The 23,882-nt window shown below is 42.7% G+C and overlaps 1 protein-coding gene across 1 annotated transcript in view; it reads left to right on the forward strand.

The window, feature by feature from the left end:
• Positions 1–23,882, forward strand: part of LOC142312347 (uncharacterized) — a 200,895-nt gene that overhangs the window by 68,855 nt on the left and 108,158 nt on the right. Inside the window, 1 exon segment of the mRNA XM_075351284.1 lies at positions 22,445–23,728. Coding sequence (XP_075207399.1) covers positions 22,445–23,728 — 1,284 coding nt within the window.

The raw sequence follows: 23,882 nt of genomic DNA on the forward strand, positions 1-23,882 counted from the left end.
CTCATGCAGTTAAAAAACTTACCGTGTATGGGAGGCTGAGACCCAGGCTATATATACGATGTGGATTGGCAATAGGTGTGTATGGGGAGGGTTCACAAACGAAAAACTACTAACATTAAGGAATAACGTTTTTTAACTGCATGAGAGGACACACACAAGCTAGGGACCCCAACGTAGAGAAATACTTTGGCGTAGTGTTGGGGCTCTATTGCATTGATCAATTCAGTAGCTAAATTTCTCTTTATTCATATATTCATGGCAGTAATGCAGGTTCCATTTTTCACATTTCATTCTTACAATTAGCTATTGAATTTTTCATGTCAGTATTCACACAGCAGTTTCTGCTATTCCATGTATTCCCCTTCCATAGTCACTGGTGTGCATACCTTATCTCCCCATAGTGATGTTTTTTAGGTTTTTTGCACCCAGTTCAGACATAGAATGGAGTTTCAAACGTTATTCCTTAATGTTAGTAGTTTTCCGTTTGTGAACCCTCCCCATACACACCTATTGCCAATCCACATCGTATATATAGCCTGGGTCTCAGCCTCCCATACACGGTAAGTTTTTTAACTGCATGAGAGGACACACACAAGCTAGGGACCCCAACGTAGAGAAATACTTTGGCGTAGTGTTGGGGCTCTATTGCATTGATCAATTCAGTAGCTAAATTTCTCTTTATTCATATATTCATGGCAGTAATGCAGGTTCCATTTTTCACATTTCATTCTTACAAATAGCTATTGAATTTTTCATGTCCGTATTCACACAGCAGTTTCTGCTATTCCATGTATTCCCCTTCCATAGTCACTGGTGTGCATACCTTATCTCCCCAAGGCAAAAGCTTGACCAACTCTTTGTGGTGAGAATGGAGCAAGGGGTGCAAGAAGAGGGTCAGGATCTAGTTGAGCTGCCCTACTTGATTGTTAAACTGTGGATGGTAGGCAGAAGAAAAGTCTCAGGACTAGTGATGGGCGAACCCGAAAACTTAGTTTTCAGGGAACTGTGTGTAACTGTATTTGGATTCGACCACCAGAATAATTTAAAAAGAAAGGAAAAAGAAAATGGGGACTAAAGCAGGAGCATTACACTTATCGAGTTTATCGCGCAGCTGTAAGACTACTTTAGGGTCCCATCATTAACTCTTATGCATATTCACTGCTTCCCCCACCCACCATCAGTCCCAACGTCTGTGATTAATTGCAGGCAGACCGTGCCACTAACCTGTGTTGCAGTGTGTGTGTGATTCTTTGGAATCACTCATGCTGTCTGTGTCTCTATAGTGGTGTAAAAATAAAACAATAAATTGATGGAGGGTCCCCCCCATATTGTGATACCCAGCACAGATAAAACAGCTGCCCTCAGCCTCGTGCTTATCTTGGTTGTGCATAAAAATAAGAGAGTCCCTTAGACGCAATTTTTATTTATTTAAAAAAAAATAATTAAATAAAACAGCCGGCATGCGGAACCCCACCCCCCCCCCCATCCCCTCCTTGATTTGGATACCCATGGTAAAGCCAACGGCTGGGTGCTAGTATTCTTAGGCTGGAGAGACCCATAGTTACTGGGCCCTCCAGCCTAAAAATAGCAGCCTGCAGCCGCCCAGAATTGTGGCATCTATTAGATGTGATAATCCCGGGACTTTACCTACCTCATCCCGATTGCCTTGGTGCTGTGGCTATCGGGGTAATATAAGTAATATAAGGGGTTAATAACAGCTCACAGCTGCCTCTAAGACCTAGATTAGTAATGGAAGGTGTCTATGTGACCCTCCGTTACTAATACTATAAGTGAAGAGAAATAAACACAAACCGTGAGAACCTCCAGCTGTGGCTGCACATAAACTGAGTGACGTCACTGCTCACTGCTGCGGCTCAGTCAGTCTCTGCCTGAAGCCACAGCATGCAGTCATGTTCTGTGCCCATGCACTGTGACTTCAGTGTGTAGCAGAGCCAGGATCATCATGGGACCTTGTGTGGATTATGTTGGAACTGGGTGTTTGGGGTTAATAAACTATAGAAAAAGGGTGTTTTGTTTTTTTGTATTCAAATAAAGGATTTTTCCATGTTTGTGTTTTTCACTTACAGTATTAGTAATAGGGGGGGGGGTCTCCTAGACGCCTCCCATTAGTAAATCTAGGGCTTAGTAGCAGCTGTGAGCTGTCATTAACCTCTTATATTATCCTGATTTCCACTGCACTAGGGCAATCGGGATGAGCTGAGTAAAGTGCCGAAATAGTCGCATCTAATGATTGCAACAATTCTGGGCGGCTGCAGGCTGCTATTTTTAGGCTAAGGGGGCCAATAATGGACCTTCCCTGCCTGAAAATACCAGCTTCCAGCGGTTAGCTTTATCATGGATGGGTGTTATGATTCAGTGACCAAGGAGGATCAAGAATGTGGAAACCCAAAAATTAACCAGAGTGGCTGGAACCTTAATGGAATGCAAACCTAATACTGACATACAACTAGAAGTAGCCGTGCGACGAGCCTACGATGACCTAGTCGCCGCGACACAGCCGGAGAACTAAATATTCTGACAGAGAGAAATATAAGAAAAGCTAATCTGCCTCGGAGTAATCCCCAAAGATATAGAAGCCGCCCACATGTAAAGACTACGGTAATATAGGAAAACACAATACATAGCTAGAAAACAGATTCAGCAAAGATGAGGCCCAAACTATCTATATAGGAAAGGATAGTAAAGAGCACTGTCTGCAGCCGTAAAAACCCTAATAAATCTCAGCACGCCTGATATGGAAGACCCCTGAGCCCACACAGGCTCTCCCCCACTATATCAGTACTCTGGTGTTGCTGAGATCCAAAAACCTTAATATAGATGAGGGACTGAATTTAATACCAAGCATGACAAAACACAATTCATGGCAGAACATGGAGCTGGGTATACAGACACAGCAGGGAATGATCCAACTCCACCTAGAACTCCACACAGGCAAAATCAGGAATCCAGCATTAGTATAAAAAAAAACAACAAAAAAGTAGAAACAATAAGCAGAGGTACAAAAACCAACTTATCTGAGGGGAGTTCTGGTAGAGAGAAAAGCTGGTTTCAGAATGTCCTTAGCACACAGGAGATCCATTGAGCAGCGGCAAGTAACAGGAGAAAACTACTCAGTTATATAGACCCAATCTGAATTGCCAGTCCTCCAGAGGTGTGTGGCTCTCATTCAACAAATCAACTGCACCACCAACACTGACCACAAAAGGGAGCCCCAAACTGGAAAGTGTATTCACAACAGATGGGTATCAAAATTCGAAGGGACAGTAAGCCAGTTTTTAAAATTATTTGTTTAAAAAAAAAAAAAAAAAAGCCGCCTCTTATTTTGATATGCAGGCAACATAAGCACGTGACTAGGGGCTGCAGCCTGTAGCCATATGCCTTTTCCGCGCTGAGTATCATAATATGGGGGGACCCTACGCTAATTTATTTATTTTTACATTACAGGTATGCAGACAGCGTGTGTGATTCCAAGCAATCACAGACGCTGTCACACAGTGTGTGAGCGTGGTTTGACTGCAACCAATTACAGATGCTGGGACTGCCGCTGGGGGGGGAGCAGTGACTATGTATGGGGGTTAACACTAGAACTTCTGGACTCGTGACACCTATATAGAAATACATAGTTAAAAGTAGTCAAAATGACTACCTCAGTAGTTCTAGTGTTAATGAACGGACCCGGAAGTAGTGTTCCAGCCTATCAGGAGACTCTAAGTATAACGATTCTGCTCTAATTCCCCTAGCCCTTTCTACCACCATTTTAATGCACAATGTTCAGGTCCCCCTTAGACTTGTATGGGGATTGGCGTCCCGCCAGATCTTCGTGTGCAAATTCGGTCCCAAACATTTTTTTTTTCTTTTCTTAAAATCTGGTTGGACTTGCCGAATATCTGTGGGTTTGCCAATCTCTACCCAGGTCACATTCAGCAACTTGCAGGTAACCCTCCAAAACCAGGAAATAAACTGGATGACACTGTCTGATACGCTCTGCAGCGGTAGATCATTCAAGTGGATAATATGCTGAATGAACTACTCAGCGAGTAGTGGAGCAAATGGAAGACCAGGCAAGGGAGTAAAGTGGGCCATTTAAGAAAAATGATCCACCGCAACCCAGACAGAGCAACCAGATGACACTGGAAGGTCTGTGATAAAGTCCATCGCGATGTGCTGCCAGGGAGTGGACGGCACAGGAAGTGGTAGTAATTAACCTGACAAATTGCTTTGGAATCTTATTCCCAGCACAAGGTTGTTCAGGCTCATATGAAGTCCACAATGTGCAGGCATGACCACCAATATTGCCTTGAGATGAAAAGGGCCATCTTCTTATGCCCAGCATGACCAGATAACTTAGACGAGTGACCCCACTGTAGACTTAGCTCCCTGTCAACATCTGCAACGAAGGTCTTTCCGGGAGGAACCTAAAATAAATTTACCAGAGCCACAGTAAGCATCTTGGAGTGCTCAATGATATGTTGAGGCCCCTCCTCTTGGTCGGTTAGCAAAAAGGACCTGTAATGCGCTTCTGCTGTGTTGTTCTTTTCCGCTAAAGAAGATGGCGGACGAAGTCAAAACGGGCAGAAAACAACAACCACTTACCTGCCATGGATTCAGCCTCTTTTCGGACTGCAGATAGGCCAAGTTGTTATGGTTGGTGAATATAACAACTGAATGAAATGCTAGTAGATATCGGCACGGTGGCTCAGTGGTTAGCACTGCTGTCTAGCAGCACTGAGGTCCTGGGTTTAAATCCCACCAACGACACCATCTGCAAGGAGTTTTTATGTTTTCCCCGTGTTTGCGTGGGTTTCCTCCGGGTACTCCGGTTTCCTCCCAAACTTGAAAGACATACAGATTGGGACTTTAGATTGTGAGCCCCAATGGGGACAGTGTTTTTGATGTATGTAAAATGCTGCGGAATAAGTTAGCACTATATAAAACATTTTTATACTTTTTTTCTTTCATATTACCACTCCTCCAAAGCAATAATAGTTGCCAACAACTTTCGGTCGCCAATAAAATAGTTGCGTTCTGGAGAAGAAAAGACCTTGGAAAAGAAGCCACAGGTTACCATTTGCCCGGTAGGTGATTTCAGCATCAGTATTCTGTCGGCCCCAGAGGATGAAGCTTCCACTTCCAAGAAGAACTATTTATTAGTCTCAGGTCTATGCAGCATGGGAGTGAATAAAAAGGCCTGCTTCAGGGAGATAAAGGCACTCTCAGCCTCCGGAGTCCACTTCTTTTGTATTAGGGCCCATGCAGATCAAGGCAGAAATTGTGGCAGCTTGGGATGAAAAATGCGGTAGTAATTAGCAAAACTCAGAAGCCGTTGGATAGCCTTCACACTGTCAGGATGGGACCACTTCAGAAACGCAGACACCTTCTCAGGATCCATCCTCAGCTCAGATTCTGAGATTATGTAATCAAGAAAGGGAAGAGAAGTCTGCTTGAACACACAATTCTCAAACTTTCCATACAGACGGTTCTTCCTGCCAGACCTGGGGGACATTCCTGCTGTGAGTGAGCAGATCGAGGGACAACACCACACAAGAGTAGATAAGATCACTAAAAAATGTCACAAATTGGCTAGGAATGTTTCTGGATAAATCCGCTATCTAGATTCTCTTTGATGTACTCTGACATGGCTTGGGTCTCCGCCTGGGACAGAGCGGAGTTACAGCCTTGAGGAGGAGAGGAACTGGGAAGTAGTCCTATAGGACAATCATATGGCCTGTGAGTAGGTAGAGTCTATGCTTCCTTATCAAAGTCGTCTGCGTAAGACCATTAAGCAGGTGGCAAGCCCAGTAGGTTTGACAGTAGCCGGCAGTCAAGCAGGACAAATGGTGACAAGACATTTCTCGTGACAAGACTGACCCTACCAAAGCACTTCTGTGGACTTCCAATCCAAGACTGGCTCATGCCAAAGCAGACCCAGGAGCAAAAAATGGGACACGCCTGGTAGCACATAGAAGGCGATCATCTCCAAATGCAACATTCCCACACGAAGTCTACTGGCTCAATAACTAATTGAACGGTCTTCAACAGAGCTATCCCATCAATGGGTGACACCACCAAGGGACTTTGGAGACGTTTAACGGAAATTTGGTACCACCTTAGGCTGTTGCATGAAGTTTCCTACGGATCCGTAATCCATATAGGCCAACTCAGTGAACCAGATGTTACCACAGGAAACGGTCGTTGACTGAGGAGTTGCTCTTGCCCAGGGTAACCTCTCCAACAAAGGCTTGTTAGTTTCCCAACTTCTCGGCACAGGACTGTTAAGATGTTCAGAACTGCCACAGTAGAAGCATTTTCCTTTGGTGTGACGGACCTCCTGGTGATACTTAGCCAGCTTCACTTGTTCTACCTGTAAAGGTTCAGGAGAATCTGGAAGATGAAGACTGCGGATTAAGTCATAGAATCATAGAATATTAGAGTTGGAATGGACCTCTTGGGTCATCTAGTCCAACCCCCTGCTCAAAGCAGGATTCACTAAATCATCCCAGACAGATATCCGTCCAACCTCTTGTTAAAGACTTCCATTGAAGGAGAACTCACCTCTCATAGCCGCCTGTTCCACTCGTTGATCACTCTCACTGTCAAAACGTTTTTTCTAATATCTAATCTGTGTTTCCTCCCATCAGTTTCATCCCATTGCTTCTAGTTTTTCCTTGTGAAAAAGAAAATATAACTGATCCCTCTACAGTGTGACAGCCTTTAAGATATTTGTAGACAGCTATTAGGTCTCCGCTCAGTCTTCTTTTTTGCAAGCTAAACAATCCTAAATCCTGTAACCGTTCCTCATAGGACATAGTTTGCAGATTAGTCACCATTCTGGTCACTCTTCTCTGAACTTGCTCCAGTTTGTTGTTGTCTTTTTTCTAAAATGTGGTGCCCAGAACTGGACACAATATTACAGATGAGGTCTGACCAAAGTGGAGTAAGGGGGGATAATGACTTCACGTGATCTAGACTGTATGCTTCTGTTAATACATCCTAGAATGGTGTTTGCCTTTTTTGCTGCTGCATCACACTGTTAACTCATGTTCAGTCTGTGATCTATTAGTATACCTAAGTCTTTTTCACACATACTGTTGGATAGCTCTATTCCGCCCATTCTGTATATGCTCTTTTCATTATTCTTGCCAAGATGTATGACTTTGCATTTCTCCCTGTTAACAACAAAGTCAGAGGAAGAGAGTCGTTGCTCTTGCCAAGGGTAGTCTCTCCAACAAACCCTAGGTTTGGGAGTGTCCTGACTTCTCGGGATAGGAGCCGATTAGGTGTTCAGTACTGCCACAGTAGAAGCACTTCCCTTCCGTGCGATGGACCTCCTGGTGCTGTGTAGCCAGTTTCACTCAGTCTACTTGCATAGGTTCAGGAGGAGCTATGGAAGATGAAGACTGCAGAACAATCGGCCTCTGGATTTACATAACCAGACATATCAACCTCATCTCTCAGTTCACCTCTCGAGCATTTCCGAAACCTGAGGTTGATCCGGATAGTCAGGGAAACAAGGTAGTCTAAGGAGGTAGGAATATCACGACCAGCAAGCTCATCCTTAATTCTCCCAGTCAGGCCCTCCTATAAGGCTGTTACCGGCTCCTCATTATTGCTGGTTTGTGCAGAAATGAACGGCATGCTGTTGTACTAAAAAACTTCACAGATGCAGTCTGAAAAGAGATGAGGCTACGCTAGTGACAAGGTCCGGCTCTTTGAAAACTGTGCTGAACACCTCCAAGAAGGTTTGCAGGTTTGAGATTGCAAGATTTCCTTTTTTCGATAAGGGATTGAGCTCATGCAAGTGTGGTGCCCCTGAGGCTTCAGTCACCACAGGGTACTGCACCTCACCAGAGCTGCAGTATTCATCCCAGGTAAGGAAGAGGTCATTGCCGGTAAACCACCACAACACACAGGCACCTCTCCACTGCCATCGTGTCCGACAGGGGATTTCGGCTCAGTGCGCATGACCCCGGAGTTTGGGTCATGTGCACTACTTCAGTTTGAAGCCAGGACGCGAACACCCAGCTTTATAGTGCGCAAGACTCAAACTCTGGGGGTCATACGCAGTGAGCAAAAATCCCCCGTCAGAAGCAATGGCAGTGGAGAGGTGAGTGAGATCTTCCTCTGAAGCTGTGCATTCATTAGCATGATAGCACACATACAGGGGTGTGCTAACATGCTAATGGGGGCGACTGGCATGGGAACTAACGGCCAGGGGACTAATGCCCTCCCTCATTAGCATACGGTAAAAGATCTTTAGAAATACTTTTTCTAAAGATCTCTTTATCTATGCTAGTGTTTACAGGGCCGGTTAAGCAGGGAATAGCAATATACACCCAGAACTGCTCGTTGTTCTGGGTGCATATTGTACCTGACAGGTTCCCTTTACGCACGCTGCCCTTTTTTTTTTTTTTTTAATCAGTTACATTTTTATTTTTCATCAAGTATACAAAACATGTGTTTATATTTTCAGCAATAACGAGCAGAACTATAAACTTTCCCTCCCCAACATCCCCTCCCCCTCCCCCCTCAGCGTACATATTACCCATATCAATATCAAAGATCTTACATTTTAACCCTTCAATAGCATATATTGGAATGTATAGAACTAACTATATCTACCCCTAGTCCAACATCTCCCAACTCTAATATTTATCCATATTGCAACCACGGATTCCACAATCTATCAAAAAGTGCAAGTTGTTTCCTTTTCCCATACAGTTAGGTCCAGAAATATTTGGACAGTGACACAATTTTCGCGAGTTGGGCTCTGCATGCCACCACATTGGATTTGAAATGAAACATCTACAACAGAATTCAAGTGCAGATTGTAACGTTTAATTTGAAGGTTTGAACAAAAATATCTGATAGAAATTGTAGGAATTGTACACATTTCTTTACAAACACTCCACATTTTAGGAGGTCAAAAGTAATTGAACAAATAAACCAAACCCAAACAAAATATTTTTATTTTCAATATTTTGTTGCGAATCCTTTGGAGGCAATCACTGCCTTAAGTCTGGAACCCATGGACATCACCAAACGCTGGGTTTCCTCCTTCTTAATGCTTTGCCAGGCCTTTACAGCCGCAGCCTTCAGGTCTTGCTTGTTTGTGGGTCTTTCCATCTTAAGTCTGGATTTGAGCAAGTGAAATGCATGCTCAATTGGGTTAAGATCTGGTGATTGACTTGGCCATTGCAGAATGTTCCACTTTTTTGCACTCATGAACTCCTGGGTAGCTTTGGCTGTATGCTTGGGGTCATTGTCCATCTGTACTATGAAGCGCCGTCCGATCAACTTTGCGGCATTTGGCTGAATCTGGGCTGAAAGTATATCACGGTACACTTCAGAATTCATCCGGCTACTCTTGTCTGCTGTTATGTCATCAATAAACACAAGTGACCCAGTGCCATTGAAAGCCATGCATGCCCATGCCATCACGTTGCCTCCACCATGTTTTACAGAGGATGTGGTGTGCCTTGGATCATGTGCCGTTCCCTTTCTTCTCCAAACTTTTTTCTTCCCATCATTCTGGTACAGGTTGATCTTTGTCTCATCTGTCCATAGAATACTTTTCCAGAACTGAGCTGGCTTCATGAGGTGTTTTTCAGCAAATTTAACTCTGGCCTGTCTATTTTTGGAATTGATGAATGGTTTGCATCTAGATGTGAACCCTTTGTATTTACTTTCATGGAGTCTTCTCTTTACTGTTGACTTAGAGACAGATACACCTACTTCACTGAGAGTGTTCTGGACTTCAGTTGATGTTGTGAACGGGTTCTTCTTCACCAAAGAAAGTATGCGGCGATCATCCACCACTGTTGTCATCCGTGGACGCCCAGGCCTTTTTGAGTTCCCAAGCTCACCAGTCAATTCCTTTTTTCTCAGAATGTACCCGACTGTTGATTTTGCTACTCCAAGCATGTCTGCTATCTCTCTGATGGATTTTTTCTTTTTTTTCAGCCTCAGGATGTTCTGCTTCACCTCAATTGAGAGTTCCTTAGACCGCATGTTGTCTGGTCACAGCAACAGCTTCCAAATGCAAAACCACACACCTGTAATCAACCCCAGACCTTTTAACTACTTCATTGATTACAGGTTAACGAGGGAGACGCCTTCAGAGTTAATTGCAGCCCTTAGAGTTCCTTGTCCAATTACTTTTGGTCCCTTTAATAAGAGGAGGCTATGCATTACAGAGCTATGATTCCTAAACCCTTTCTCCGATTTGGATGTGAAACCTCTCATATTGCAGCTGGGAGTGTGCACTTTCAGCCCATATTATATATATAATTGTATTTCTGAACATGTTTTTGTAAATAGCTAAAATAACAAAACTTGTGTCACTGTCCAAATATTTCTGGACCTAACTGTATATGCTTCACTCCATTCGAACAATATGATTAACATATGCGACAAATTCCCCTCTGGTCGGTGGGTCCCCCTGCATCCAGTGTTTGTCAATTACTTTCCTTGCCGCATACAGCAGTCTGGCTATCACTATTTTAAAATTGTTGTCTACTCTAATTTCTTCCACGTAACCTAAAAGACATACCAGGGGTTGTCTGGGAAGTTAACATCTATATGCTCCTTCTATTCTATTAAGAACAGTTATCCAAAAGGGTGCCAACCTGGGGCACATCCACATCATGTGGAAAATGCCGGCACCTTCTTAATTACATCTAGGACAGTCGGAGTTACTCCTCAATCCCATTTTACACATAATTAGCGGGGATCTATATGCCCTATGCACCACGTAGAGGTGGGATAATCTTGCTGGTTCACTCATTGATAATTTCGGTATGTATTCAAAAACACTATTCCATACCTCATCAGTGATCCCGTCTATCTCTGCCTCCCATTTAGTCCTAGTGTTTACAGGGTGATCAAGCAAATATGTATGCAGTAGGTCCCTATATATAGTAGATATGATTCCTCTTGTGGGTCCACTACTACACACATATTTCAGTACTAGGTCTGCCTGTACCAGCAATGATTGCTTAACACCCTGAGCCACCACTGCATGCGCCAACCATTTGTACTGGTACCACCCAAGTGGGGATATCCCAAACTCATCCTGTATTTGTGTAAACGATTTCAGACGTCCCTGGCTAAGAATTTGCCCCATATACCATATACCTTTACGTGCCCATTCCTTAATTGTGCCTATCTTGTATATCTCAGAGCAGTTTTCATTGTCCCACAATGGAGAGAATTCAGTTATTGCTGTAATGCCTCTTATTTGCTTGATCTTCCTCCAGATTCTATTCATCAGGCTAAGTGTGGGGCTCGTTTTTCCTATACTCCCAAATGATCCGTCCTCCAGTCCGAACACTAATGGCTTCCGATGCAGAACATGCCCTAACAGTCTGGATGCTGGGTCTACCACCCCTAAATCTGCCCATCCCCTGAAATGTTGACTCTGAGCTGCTAGATAATATATTCCCGGATTTGGTAGTGCTAGCCCCCCCTCATCCTTTGGTCTCTGTAGCGTCTCAAGTTTAAGTCTGGCTTGTTTGTTCTTCCATATTAGAGCACGGAACATGGAATCAATCTCCTTAAAGTGACTCTGAGTGATCCTAACAGGAGAATTGTGCAACACATAGAGTATCTTGGGTATAAGCACCATTTTAATAAGATTAATCCGTCCTATTACTGATAAATAAAGCTTATTCCAAGCAGTTATCTTACTTCGCAGTTGCTTCAGCAAAGGGACTAGATTAATAGTAATGTAATTCCCAATTGGCATGGATACCTGAATGCCCAGATATCTAAACTGGTCCACAACCCGCAGTCTGTTGACCTCATCACCCAGGATCGACCTATCCACTCCCGCGTCCACTTGAAACAGATTCGATTTGGTCCAATTGATAGTCAGTCCAGAGATCCCCCCCCACCCGTACCGCTCGATCACCTGCATGTCACAGCTCAACGATGCCCCTGGGTCTCCCAGAAACAATAGAATGTCGTCTGCATAAAGGACTATCTTCTCTTCTAGATGGCCATATACAAATCCCTTTGTCTCTGTTCTGCCGTATAGCAGCCGCCAGTGGTTCCACTGCCAGATCAAAAAGGAGAGGCGAGAGCGGACATCCTTGGCGAGTGCCCCTTTGTAGATCCACCGTGTGTGAAAACATTCCATTAATCCTCACTTTAGCTACTGGTCTAGTATACAACAGCTGTATCCAGGATACAAAAATTAGGGCCAAATCCCATATGTCTTAGCACTCCCCACAGGTATCCCCATTCCACACTGTCAAATGCTTTATGAGCATCTAATGAAGCTATTACTCTCTGTCCCGGATTGTCCACCGGCAGTTGCATGTTAAGGTATAATCGTCATATATTTTTTGCCGTGGATCTATTAGGCATAAAACCTGACTGATCCTGGTGGATTAGGGTAGATATCACTTCTGTTAATCGATTAGAGAGTACTTTGGTCTAAATTTTTACATTCGTCGTTAACAGTGAGATGGGCCGGTATGATTCGGGGAGTTTTGGATCCTTATCCTCTTTAGGTATTACTGTTATTATCGCCTCCCTCATAGACTGTGGCAGTGTCCCCCTCTCCCTTGCCTCCTCCAAGACACTCAGCAAATTGGGTAAGAGTATTTCTTCCAAAGATTTGTATACCTCCACCGGTAGACCATCTACCCCCGGGGCTTTTTCATTTGCCATGGCATGCAAAGCTTTCTCTATCTCCTCAAGTGTCATAGGGCCCTCCAGACTGTGTTTCTCTGTCTCTGTAATTTTGGGTAATGTCATTGTATCTAAGAAAGCCTCTAGGTCGCTCTGTCTCGTCTCGTATCCCCTCTAGTGGAATATAATTCCACATAAAAGGCTGCGAACGTGTCCAGAATATCTACCCCCTCCATAACCAAATCTCCTGTTGTGGTGCGAATGCAATGCACAAAGGATGATTGTCTCTGGTCTGCCGTCACCACCGACAACAGATGTCCCACCTTTTCTCCCTCCGCATAAAAGTTCTCTTTTTGAAAAGCCTAGCTACTTTCTCCAATAGCACCTTATTAACTTCTTCCTGAGCTGCTTTTAGCTTCTGCCTATTCTCTGGTGTGGGCTGTGTTACCATCTCTACTTCTGCTCTCTTCAAGACCTCTAAGCAATCAATTTCCCCCTGTCTACTACGAGACTTACATCGGCAAACGTCTCTAAATAAAAGGCCTCTCAGGTATGCCTTCATGGCGTCCCAAACTACCAATGGATCCGCACTACCTCTATTAAGGGCAAAATATTCCAGAATCTCACTGGCTATACCGTCCATGTCAATACTTTTTACCCAATCTGAATGTAGCTTCCATTCTCTTGTTAGCCTCTCCCCTACTCCCCGTTTTTTAATAGATACCAGTATTGGACTATGATCCGATATTACTCTAGCCAAATATTCAACATTTGAAATTCCAGAATCCATCATTTCATTTCCCAAGGCCAGGTCTATACGGGATAGCGTACCATGGGTCGCTGAGTGACAGGAAAAACAGGTCACCCCTAAATTCCTTATCCTCCAAACGTCTACCAACCCCAATTCTTGAATAAAGATACCAAATGCTGTCGCTCCGTCCCTCCTCGCCTCCCGTAAGTTTCTGCTCCTGTCCCAGTTTGCATTTATGACATTATTAAAGTCACCGACCAACAAGAATGGCAAATTCCCCCATTTAGCCGAACGCTCTCTCACCTCTCTAATTTTGACACTAGTGTAAGGCGGTGGAACATATATAGCAGTAATGCATAATAATTGTCCATACAACTTACAGATCACCATTACATATTGTCCCTCTGTATCTATCCATGTTTCCACTTCTTCATATAGGGCGGATCTATGGACTAACACAGAGACCCCTCTAGCATACCTAGAAAAAGTAGAGTGATACGCCTTTTGCACCCATCACTTGTTCAGTACATTTGTCGTTTCGCTCGTCAAATGCGTCTCCAATAAACACATTATTGATGGTCTCTGGTCTTAGGATATATTTTATCATTGCGTCTCTTCTACCTCTATCTGACAGTCCCCTTACATTCCAACATAATATTTTAATCTCCTCTCCCATGTTGAAAATTACTGGTTATCTTTAAACAAACATCCTGTCCCTCTGTACGTTGAGTCTTTCCCGTCCCTAATCTGGTCCCTTAGAACCACCCCAACAAAACTCCTCCACCTCCGATTTACATCTCTAACTCCCTTATAGGGAATGAGGTCTGTCTCCCCCAGACCGATCAACCTCCTTCCTCCTTTTTCTCTCATACCAAACCTGTCTCATCCCAGTGAGCAGGACCCCCTAACTCACCTCCCGCCTTCACCATATTCGTTTTCATTTGCATATATCATATAATGTAAACTACTAACATGAATTTTTGAAAACTTAAACATTTCTCAATCGCCGCCGCACGGCCAGAAGAAAAAAAAAAAGGGGGAATTATTATCCTCCTCCTGTCATTGTCCAGCTTAGTGTTAGGAAACTTCTCCCTGCCCCATCTAACACTCAGGGACAGGAGCAAGAGATCAACAATAATAACCTGGAAGAGAAAGGGAAAAAATGAAAAAAAAAACAAAAAAAAAAAGAAGTGTACCGTCACTGCCATAAAAATGGGCTTATGAAGTCTCCTTCTCCTCTAGCATATGCAAATGCTTATGAGTAGCCAGTCCTGTAGTCCAGGAAAATCACGAAATTGCAGTGTCACTCATAGCCAGCTTCTATCCTTCTCCTGTTGTTTGCAGCTTTCTTGCATTGGTGTCTATCCATTTCATGGCCTCCTCTGGATCAAGAAAAAAGTGCACTTTCTCCAGTGCTGCTACTCGAAGTTTTGCTGGGAACAACATGGAATATTTAACCCCCAGCTCACAGAGTCGTATCTTTACCCCTGTAAATTGCATTCTTTGCTTCTATACCGGTACTGAGTAGTCAGGGTATATAGCCACTGGGTGTCCATCAATTGTCAGGTTCTCCAGATCCTGCGTCTTGCGTAGAATAATATCCCGGTCCCTGTAGTTAAGCAGTTTCGCCAGGATCATACGGGGCCCCTTGCCAGGTAGTTGCTGTTGCATTGGGACTCTGTGCGCCCTCTCAATTGCATATAACTTGGTCCAATTATCAGCGCCAATCTTTTCTTTAAGCCACGTTTCTATGACTTCAGTAGGATTTCTTCTCTCTACTTTTTCCGGAATGCCCACCAGTCTTATATTGTTCCTCCTGGAACGGTTCTCCAAGTCATCCGTTTTTGCGGACAACTCAGATATTTGCTGCTGGAACTTTTTCTCTGCTTTCTGCAGTGTAACTATATGATCCTCAGCTGCCCCTACTCTTTCCTCCACAGCACTGTTTCTCATATCAGTTTTCTTCTGATCTTTTTTGAGAGTAGCTATATCTCCCTGTATTCCCAGCACCTGCTGGGTTAATGTTGTGAGGGCCTGTTTGCAGAAGGAGACCACCTGAAACACATCCTTAATAGTGGGGTTCTCCTCTATTTCCTCTGCTGCCTGCTGCTCTCCTGGATCCTCCTGTTTATCTTCTCCTTCAGCCTCCTCCAGATCTTCCTCCTCCTCTTTCTCCTCTATCATCTTACCGGGCCCCTCCAGAAATTCCTCTGATTGTCTTGCAAACTGTGCAAGCTTTGCAGCTGCTTCCATACGATGCTGGCAGGCTGTGTTTGCTTTCGCCGCCTCCTCTCTGACCTCGGTGCCATTTTGTGATCCAGGCCCTCTGCCTGCTCCAACTTCCCTCTGTCGCCGCCTGGACATGCTGCCAGTTCAGGAGCTGAGACTTCTCCTGCTGGATGCTGGTACCTTCCCCTGCCCTCCGGTGTCACTATAATCGTCAGCCGTGTGGCGGCTCCAGCGGTATCACTGATATTGTTAGGCTGGGGGGCTCCCCATAACGTGGGGCTCCCCATCCTGAGAATACCAGCCTTCAGCCGTATGGCTTTATCTGGCTGGTATTAAAATTGGGGGGGACCGCACGGCGTTTTTTTTTAATTAATTATTTATTTCACTGCACAGTATAGACCCGCCCACCGGCTGCTGTGATTGGGTGCAGTGAGACACCTGTCACTCAGTGTGGGGGCGTGTCTCACTGCAACCAATCATAGGCGCCTGTGGGCGGGGAAAGTAGGGAATACGAAATTGTTTAATGAGCGGCCGGCTTTTTCAAAATAGCAAAAGCCGCCGCAGCAGTGTGAATGCCGTGCAGCGCCGTGCCGGGGATTGGGGATCGGTGAGTATGAGAGAGGAGGGGAAAATGACCGACAGACTGTGAGAGAGGGACAGAGATGGTGACGGATCGACAGAGAGAGAATAGAGACCAAGAGGGAGAGACCGACTGACAGAGAATAGTGATTGACAGAAATTGTGACACATCACTCGTTTCCAGTGTTTGACTACCTAGGTCGTTCTGCAGGTCCGGATCGCTGTTGCGTCGTTGTCCAGGTTTGCCTGTTTGACAGCTCACCAGAGACTCACCAGAGACTTTGTAGACTTCCCGGCCAGGTTGGAATCGCTGGTGGGATCGCTGAAAGTCTGTGTGTAAAGGGGCCTTTACATTCAACTGAAACTGCCCTTACTAAAGTCTCTAATGATCTACTTACAGCTAAATCTAATGGTCACTACTCCCTGCTGATTTTCCTGGATCTCTCTGCTGCATTCGATACTGTGGATCACCAGCTCCTCCTCACTATGCTCTGCTTTATCGGGCTCAAGGACACCGTTCTTTCTTGGTTCTCCTCTTACCTCTCTGACCGCTCATTCACTGTATCTTTTGCCGGCTCCTCTTCCCCTTACGGTCGGGGTTCCTCAGGGTTCAGTCCTAGGCCCCTTCCTTTTCTCTCTATACACAGCCCCAATTGGACAAACTATCAGCAGATTTGGTTTCCAGTACCATCTCTATGCTGATGACACCCAACTGTACACATCTTCTCCTGACATCACCCCTGCACTATTACAAAATACTACCGATTGTCTGTCCGCTGTCTCCATCATGTCCTCCCTCTATCTAAAACTGAACCTATCAAAAACTGAACTTCTTCTGTTTCCTTCCTCTCCTAACCTTCCGAAACCCAATATTACTATTTCTGTGTGTGGCTCTACCATTACGCCCCAGCAGCACGCCCGCTGTCTTGGGGTTATATTTGACTCCGATCTCTCCTTCACGCCCCACATTCGTTCACTTGCTCGTTCTTGTCAATTCCACCTCAAAAACATCTCTAGAATTCGACCTTTTCTTACAGTTGACTCTGCAAAAACTCTTACTGTCGCTCTCATTCATTCTCGCCTGGATTATTGTAATTCCTTACTAATTGGTCTCCCTGTTACTAAACTCTCCCCTCTCCAATCCATTCTGAATGACGCAGCCAGGATCATTTTCCTCTGCAACCGCTTCACTGATGCCTCTGCTCTTTGCCAGTCATTGCACTGGTTGCCTATCCTCTACAGAATCCAATATAAACTTATAACTCTCACTCACAAAGCTCTCCACGGTTCCGCACCACCCTATATCTCCTCCCTCATCTCTGTCTATCACCCCACCCGTGCCCTCCGCTCTGCTAATGACCTTGACATCCTCGACAATTCGAGCCTCCCACTCCCTTCTTCAAGATTTCTCACGAGCTGCGCCTATGCTCTGGAACACACTACCAAGAGCAATCTGATTAATTCCCAACATCCACACCTTTAAGCAGGCCCTAAAAACGCATTTCTTTAGACTAGCCTATCACCTCACTGCCCTGATCTAATCTAGACCCTTTCTGGCATTCATAACAAAAAATGTACTTCCAATTCTTGTCCCCTGTACCTGTATAAATTCTGCCCAATGACTGGTTCATGCAGCTGGTTTTGAATACCCTATTAAATTAATGGCTGGACCTTATATAACAAGGTTTTTCCCCCCCATTCACCTTTTGTGCCTCCCCTATTTCCTCATAGACTGTAAGCTTACGAGCAGGGCCCTCACTCCTCCTGGTATCTTAATTTTGTTTTTTTTTGTATTGTCTCAAATTGTCTGTACATGTCCCCTCTGAATTGTAAAGCGCTGCGGAATATGTTGGTGTTATAGAAATAAAACGTTATTATTATTATTATGCTGGAAGAGTGCCTGACACCATCTGTCAAGCATGGTAGAGGTAATGTGATGGTCTGGGGTTGCTTTAGTGCTAGTAAAGTGGGAGATTTGTACAAGGTGAAAGAGATTTTGAATAACGAAGGCTATCACTCCATTTTGCAACGCCACTCCATACCCTGTGGACAGCGCTTGATTGGAGCCAATTTCATCCTACAACAGGACAATGACTCTAAGCACACCTCCAAATTATGTGTGAACTATTTAGGGAAGAAGCAGACAGTTGGTATTCTATCTGTAATGGAGTGGCCAGCCCAGTCACCAGATCTCAACCCTATTGAGCTGTTGTGGGAGCAGCTTGACTATATGGTACTTAAAAAGTGCCCATCAAGCCAATCCAACTTGTAGTTGGGGGGAAGCATGGGGTGAAATATCTCCAGATTAGCTCCTCAAATTAACAGCTAGAATGCCAAAGGTCTGCAAAGCTGGAATTGCTGCACAGGGGCATTCTGTGCCAAAAGCAAAGTGTGAAGGAGAAAATTATTATTTCAAGTAAAAATCATTATTTCTAACCTCGTCAATGTCTGGACTATATTTTCTATTCATTATGTAACTCATTTGATAAATAAAAGTCTGATTCTTCAAACTTTTGAACTATATAGTGTATTGACCAAAAACAGCTGGTTATCAGTGCATTGCTTTTTTTCTCCTTTTATAATTTGCTATCCTAATTCACCTTGTGAGAACTTCTTAGGGTTTTTTTGCACTTGCATCTTATTATATTTGTATTTATATTTATAAATTATTGTTTTTTCAGTTAAAACTCTGAGTGATTTTTTTATTTTTTGCACTGGAAGTATACTTTAGCTCCACTGTCCTATGAATTATATATGAATTATTCAATAAATGTTTGGCTTTGTTTCTCAAAATGAGATGATTTACTCGGTAAGATACCATTAGAATATTTTATTGTTGCATTTATTAATAAATATAATAGTATAATATTTATTCATATATATAGCGCTGTTAATTCCACAGTGCTTTACTTATATCAGCAACACTGTCCCCATTGGGGCTCACAATATAAATTCCCTATCCGTATGTCTTTGGTGTGTGGGAGGAAGCCGAAGTATCCGGAGGAAACCCACGCAAACACAGGGAGAACATACAAAGTCCTTGCAGATGTTGTCCTTGGTGGGATTTGAGCCCAGGACCCCAGCGCTGCAGGAATGCAGTGCTAACCACTGAGCCACCATGCCGCCAATAAAGACTATTTTATGATACAATTTGTGTTATGACATACTACTCCTTGTCCTTGTAGGTTATATTGTTTATTGGAGTGCCTGTTTGTTGATGTGATCATTTTTTTTGGTTCATTTAAAAATTAATTTGCATTTCAAGTTTTACCTTTTCTACAAAGTCAGGGCTTCTTCATGCATAATAGTAATTCTCCTCCATTCTGCTCTAAAATGCATGTGGCTGTCAGGGATTTGACCGGACAGACCCCCCCCTAATAGTACTGACTGTCAGGCTCATTTGGGTCATTCCACATCAAGTGGACCAGTTTTAAAAATCGTCCCCACTCGACCTTCTCCGATTTTGCTGAAAATTTATAAGGATGTACATGTATGTTTGAAAAGATTTTCTGTACATTTTTAGGGCCAGATCTCAAATACATTGGGCACTGTTGACCTTTCACTGGAGGTCCCACCAAGCCTGCGGCTTCAGCTAAGAGGATTTTGCAAACTTTGGCACATCGCCATTAGAGTTCTATACTGGTTATGATGCTGAAATTTGGCATACTAGCTCAACTTTTGCTGCTAAACAAGATAAAATTATTACCGGCTATGACAAAACAATATTTTGGCCGCAATTTTGTGTCAAAGTAGCTTGTAAAACGTGTTGCATAAAATTTATGCCTAACTTTGCCCATATATAACTCAAGACCAAAAGCCAATAGTAAGTACAAGGCACTCTCAAGGGTTAATTTTCATATAATTTTCTTCCAAAATGGTCTTAAACATGTGACGTTTCAGCCACTAGGTGGCCTTCATCAGACAACTGAAATAAACAATAATTTACAAAAATTACTCAAATGAGCTAAATAAACAGAATATAAAGCAATCAGCTTAGATGTAAAAAAAAGGAAGACAATTTCATCAAAGAGAAATAAAAAGACATAATGTATGACTTAGCAGCAAAAATGATTATATACATCCTTCCTTTGTGATGGACACAAACACCAATACATGGATGTGGGGGGAGGGGAGGGAAAAGAAAGTTATAATAGGAAAAGCATGAGATACTGCAGAGTATAAACAGGCCAAAATTGGAGTGTCCAATTTTGGCCAGTTTATGATACCAGGTGAGGTAGCTTTAACTCTTTCACTGACTGAACGCTGTTTCTTATATGCAGTATATCTATCCTGATAACTCTGCAGTATCATATGCTTTTCCTATTATAACTTTCTTTTCCCTTTATTCTGTTTATTTAGCTCATTTGAGTAATTTTTGTAAATTATTGTTTATTTCAGTTGTCTGATGAAAGCCACCTAGTGGCTGAAACGTCACATGTTTAAGACTATTTTGGAATAAACTATATGAAAATTAACCCTTGAGAGTGCCTTGTACCTATTTGATTGACTTATGGTTTGGAAACCAACAAGTGCACCTCGATATACCTCCACTATATTGGCTGTGCCTTATCCTTTTACAAAAACCAATAGTAACTGGTGCTTTGCCCTGTACACCAAACATCTACATGACTTTGCATTGCTGCAATATCACGGTCAAAGCATATGTATTTGTGGAAATATTCACACCCACATATGATGACAAACTTTAAAAAAACGAATTTTACCTATTTTTAGGTCAAATTTCTCAAAAAGGGTACCCCTAAAATATATTAATTCTGATATCATTAGAAAGAGCACATTTTTCTCTACAAGGATCATTGGGGTTTTTTTTTGGAGTCTCTCAGTTTAAGAAAAGAAAAATGCCACTGAACATGGTGTTATTTATTAATACGCAATGAATGGTAACTGCACTATTCAGACCTTACACTTGCACTTAGACTGAACATTATGGCTTGGGAGCCAACAAAAGATACCCAATATTAGGCTTGGGATCCTAGGCAAAGACACCCACCCTCAGGCTTCGGAACCTGCGATAAAGAGACCGCCCGTGGCTGGCCTTGCACGGTTATCGGCCATGTCTCCTAGGTGATGGGGCTGCCAATTCTCAAAAGACAGCATTATTACAATTCTTAATAGGATTATAAGACCAATTCTTAGTGAATTGGTTGTGGTATAACCACCATTGACCAACGCAAGGGTTTGAATAGTGCAGTTACCATTCATTGCCTATTAATAAATAACACCATGTTCAGTGGCATTTTTCTTTTCTTAAACTGAGAGACTCAAAAAAAAAAAAACAATGATCCTTGTAGAGAAAAATGTGCTCTTTCTAATGATATCAGAATTAATATATTTTAGGGGTACCCTTTTTGAGAAATTTGACCTAAAAATAGGTAAAATTCGTTTTATTAAAGTTTGTCATCATATGTGGATGTGAATATTTCCACAAATACATATGCTTTGACCGTGATATTGCAGCAATGCAAAGTCATGTAGATGTTTGGTGTACAGGGCAAAGTACCAGTTACTATTGGTTTTTGGTCTTGAGTTATATATGGGCAAAGTTAGGCATAAATTTTATGCGACACAATTTACAAGCTACTTTGACACAAAATTGCGGCCAAAATATTGTTTTGTCATAGCCAGTAATAATTTTATCGTGTTTAGCAGCAAAAGCTGAGCTAGTATGCCAAATTTCAGCATCATAGCCAGTATAAAACTCTAATGGCTATGTGCCAAAGTTTGCAAAATCCTCTTAGCTGAAGCCACAAGCTTGGTGGGACCTCCAGTGAAAGGTCAACAGTGCCCAATGTATTTGAGATCTGGCCCTAAAAATTTACAGAACCTCTTTTCAAACATACATGTACATCCTTATAAATTTTCAGCAAAATCGGAGAAGGTCGAGTGGGGACCACTGGTCCACTTTACATGGAATGACCCTTTTATGATTCTCCACTGTGGGTCTTAATACAAAATAGTGGTGACCGACGCTCAAGATATGAACCTAGGAAGATGCTGAATTCAACCCTGAATTGGGAAACTGCTAGAGCTGATCCTGGTGGGCTGATATGATTATCTAGTGGTCCTTGCTCTGTGGTCTTCAGTTAGAATGTGAACTGTTTTGTCACAAATACCTTAGTGAATAATAACATTTTTCAATGATTTATATATAGTTAAATTACTTCCAAGTTTATTTTATTGAAAAAGTAATAAAAGTGTTATTCTTGGCAGGTGACTGTATTAGGAGATCAGAGGGACTTCTCACATCTACATACTTTGATTCATATGATCTTGGTGTGCCACAAGACACATATGCAGAAGATTGTGTCATCTCAGCTGAATCCTCAGTGCTTCACAGCAAAGATCTATCATCTGATCCTATTAAACAAGTCCAATCTTCTGCTTCATCACAGGCTATTAAGGAAAATAAAAGACACAGAAGGAATGTTAGACCTACCAAAGGAAAGAAGACATTTTCTTGTACAGAGTGTGGAAAATATTTTAATTATCAATCAGCTCTTATTACACATCGGAGAACTCACACTGGGGAGAAGCCATTTTCATGTTCAGAATGTGGGAAATGTTTTACACATAGATCAACTTTTGTTGGACATCAAAAATCTCACACAGGGGAGAAGCCATTCTCATGTTCAGAATGTGGGAATTGTTTTGCAAATAAATCAACTCTTGTTAAGCATCAGAGAATTCACACAGGAGATAAACCAATTGCATGTTCAGAATGTGGAAAATGTTTTGCATATAAATCAGCTCTTATTACACATCAGAGAACTCACACTGGGGAGAAGCCATTTTCATGTTCAGAATGTGGGAAATGTTTTACAGATAAATCAACTCTTGTTGGACATCAAAAATCTCACAAAGGGGAGAAGCCATTTTCATGTTCAGAATGTGGGAAACATTTTGCAGTAAAATCAAAACTTGTTATACATCAAAGAATTCATGCAGGAGAAGAGCCATTTGCATGTTTAGAATGTGGGAAACGTTTTAACCACAAATCTGAACTTATTCCTCATCAGAGAACTCACACAGGGGAGAAGCCATTTTCATGTTCAGAATGTGGAAATTGTTTTGCAAGTAAATCAACTCTCGTTAAGCATCATAGAATTCACACAGGGGAGAAGCCATTTTCATGTTCAGAATGTGGGAAATGTTTTGCAAGTAAATCAATTCTTGTTAAGCATCAGAGAAGTCACACAGGGAATAAGCCATTTTCATGTTCAGAATGTGGGAAATGTTTTGCAAATAAATCAATTCTTGTTATACATCAGACAACTCACACAGGGGATAAGCCATTTTCATGTTCAGAATGTGGGAAATCTTTTGCGCGTAAATTAACTCTTGTTACACATCTGAGAACTCACACAGGGGAGAAACCATTTTCATGTTCGGAATGTGGGAAATGTTTTGCAGATCAATCAGCTTTTGTTAAACATCACAGAATTCACACAGGGGAGAAGCCATTTTTATGTTCAGACTGTGGGAAAAGTTTTGTGCGTAAATCACAGTTGGTTAAACATCAAAAAAGTCACATGTGGTAGAAGCCATCTCTATGTTGAGATTGTGTGAAATGGTTTTCTTTCAAAACAACTTGTGTTAAAGATTAAAGAGCTCACATTGGTGGAAAATGAATGTGGAAAATGTTTTATTT

This window comes from Anomaloglossus baeobatrachus, chromosome 5 (genome assembly GCF_048569485.1).
Source record: "Anomaloglossus baeobatrachus isolate aAnoBae1 chromosome 5, aAnoBae1.hap1, whole genome shotgun sequence".
Classification (NCBI taxonomy): domain Eukaryota; kingdom Metazoa; phylum Chordata; class Amphibia; order Anura; family Aromobatidae; genus Anomaloglossus; species Anomaloglossus baeobatrachus.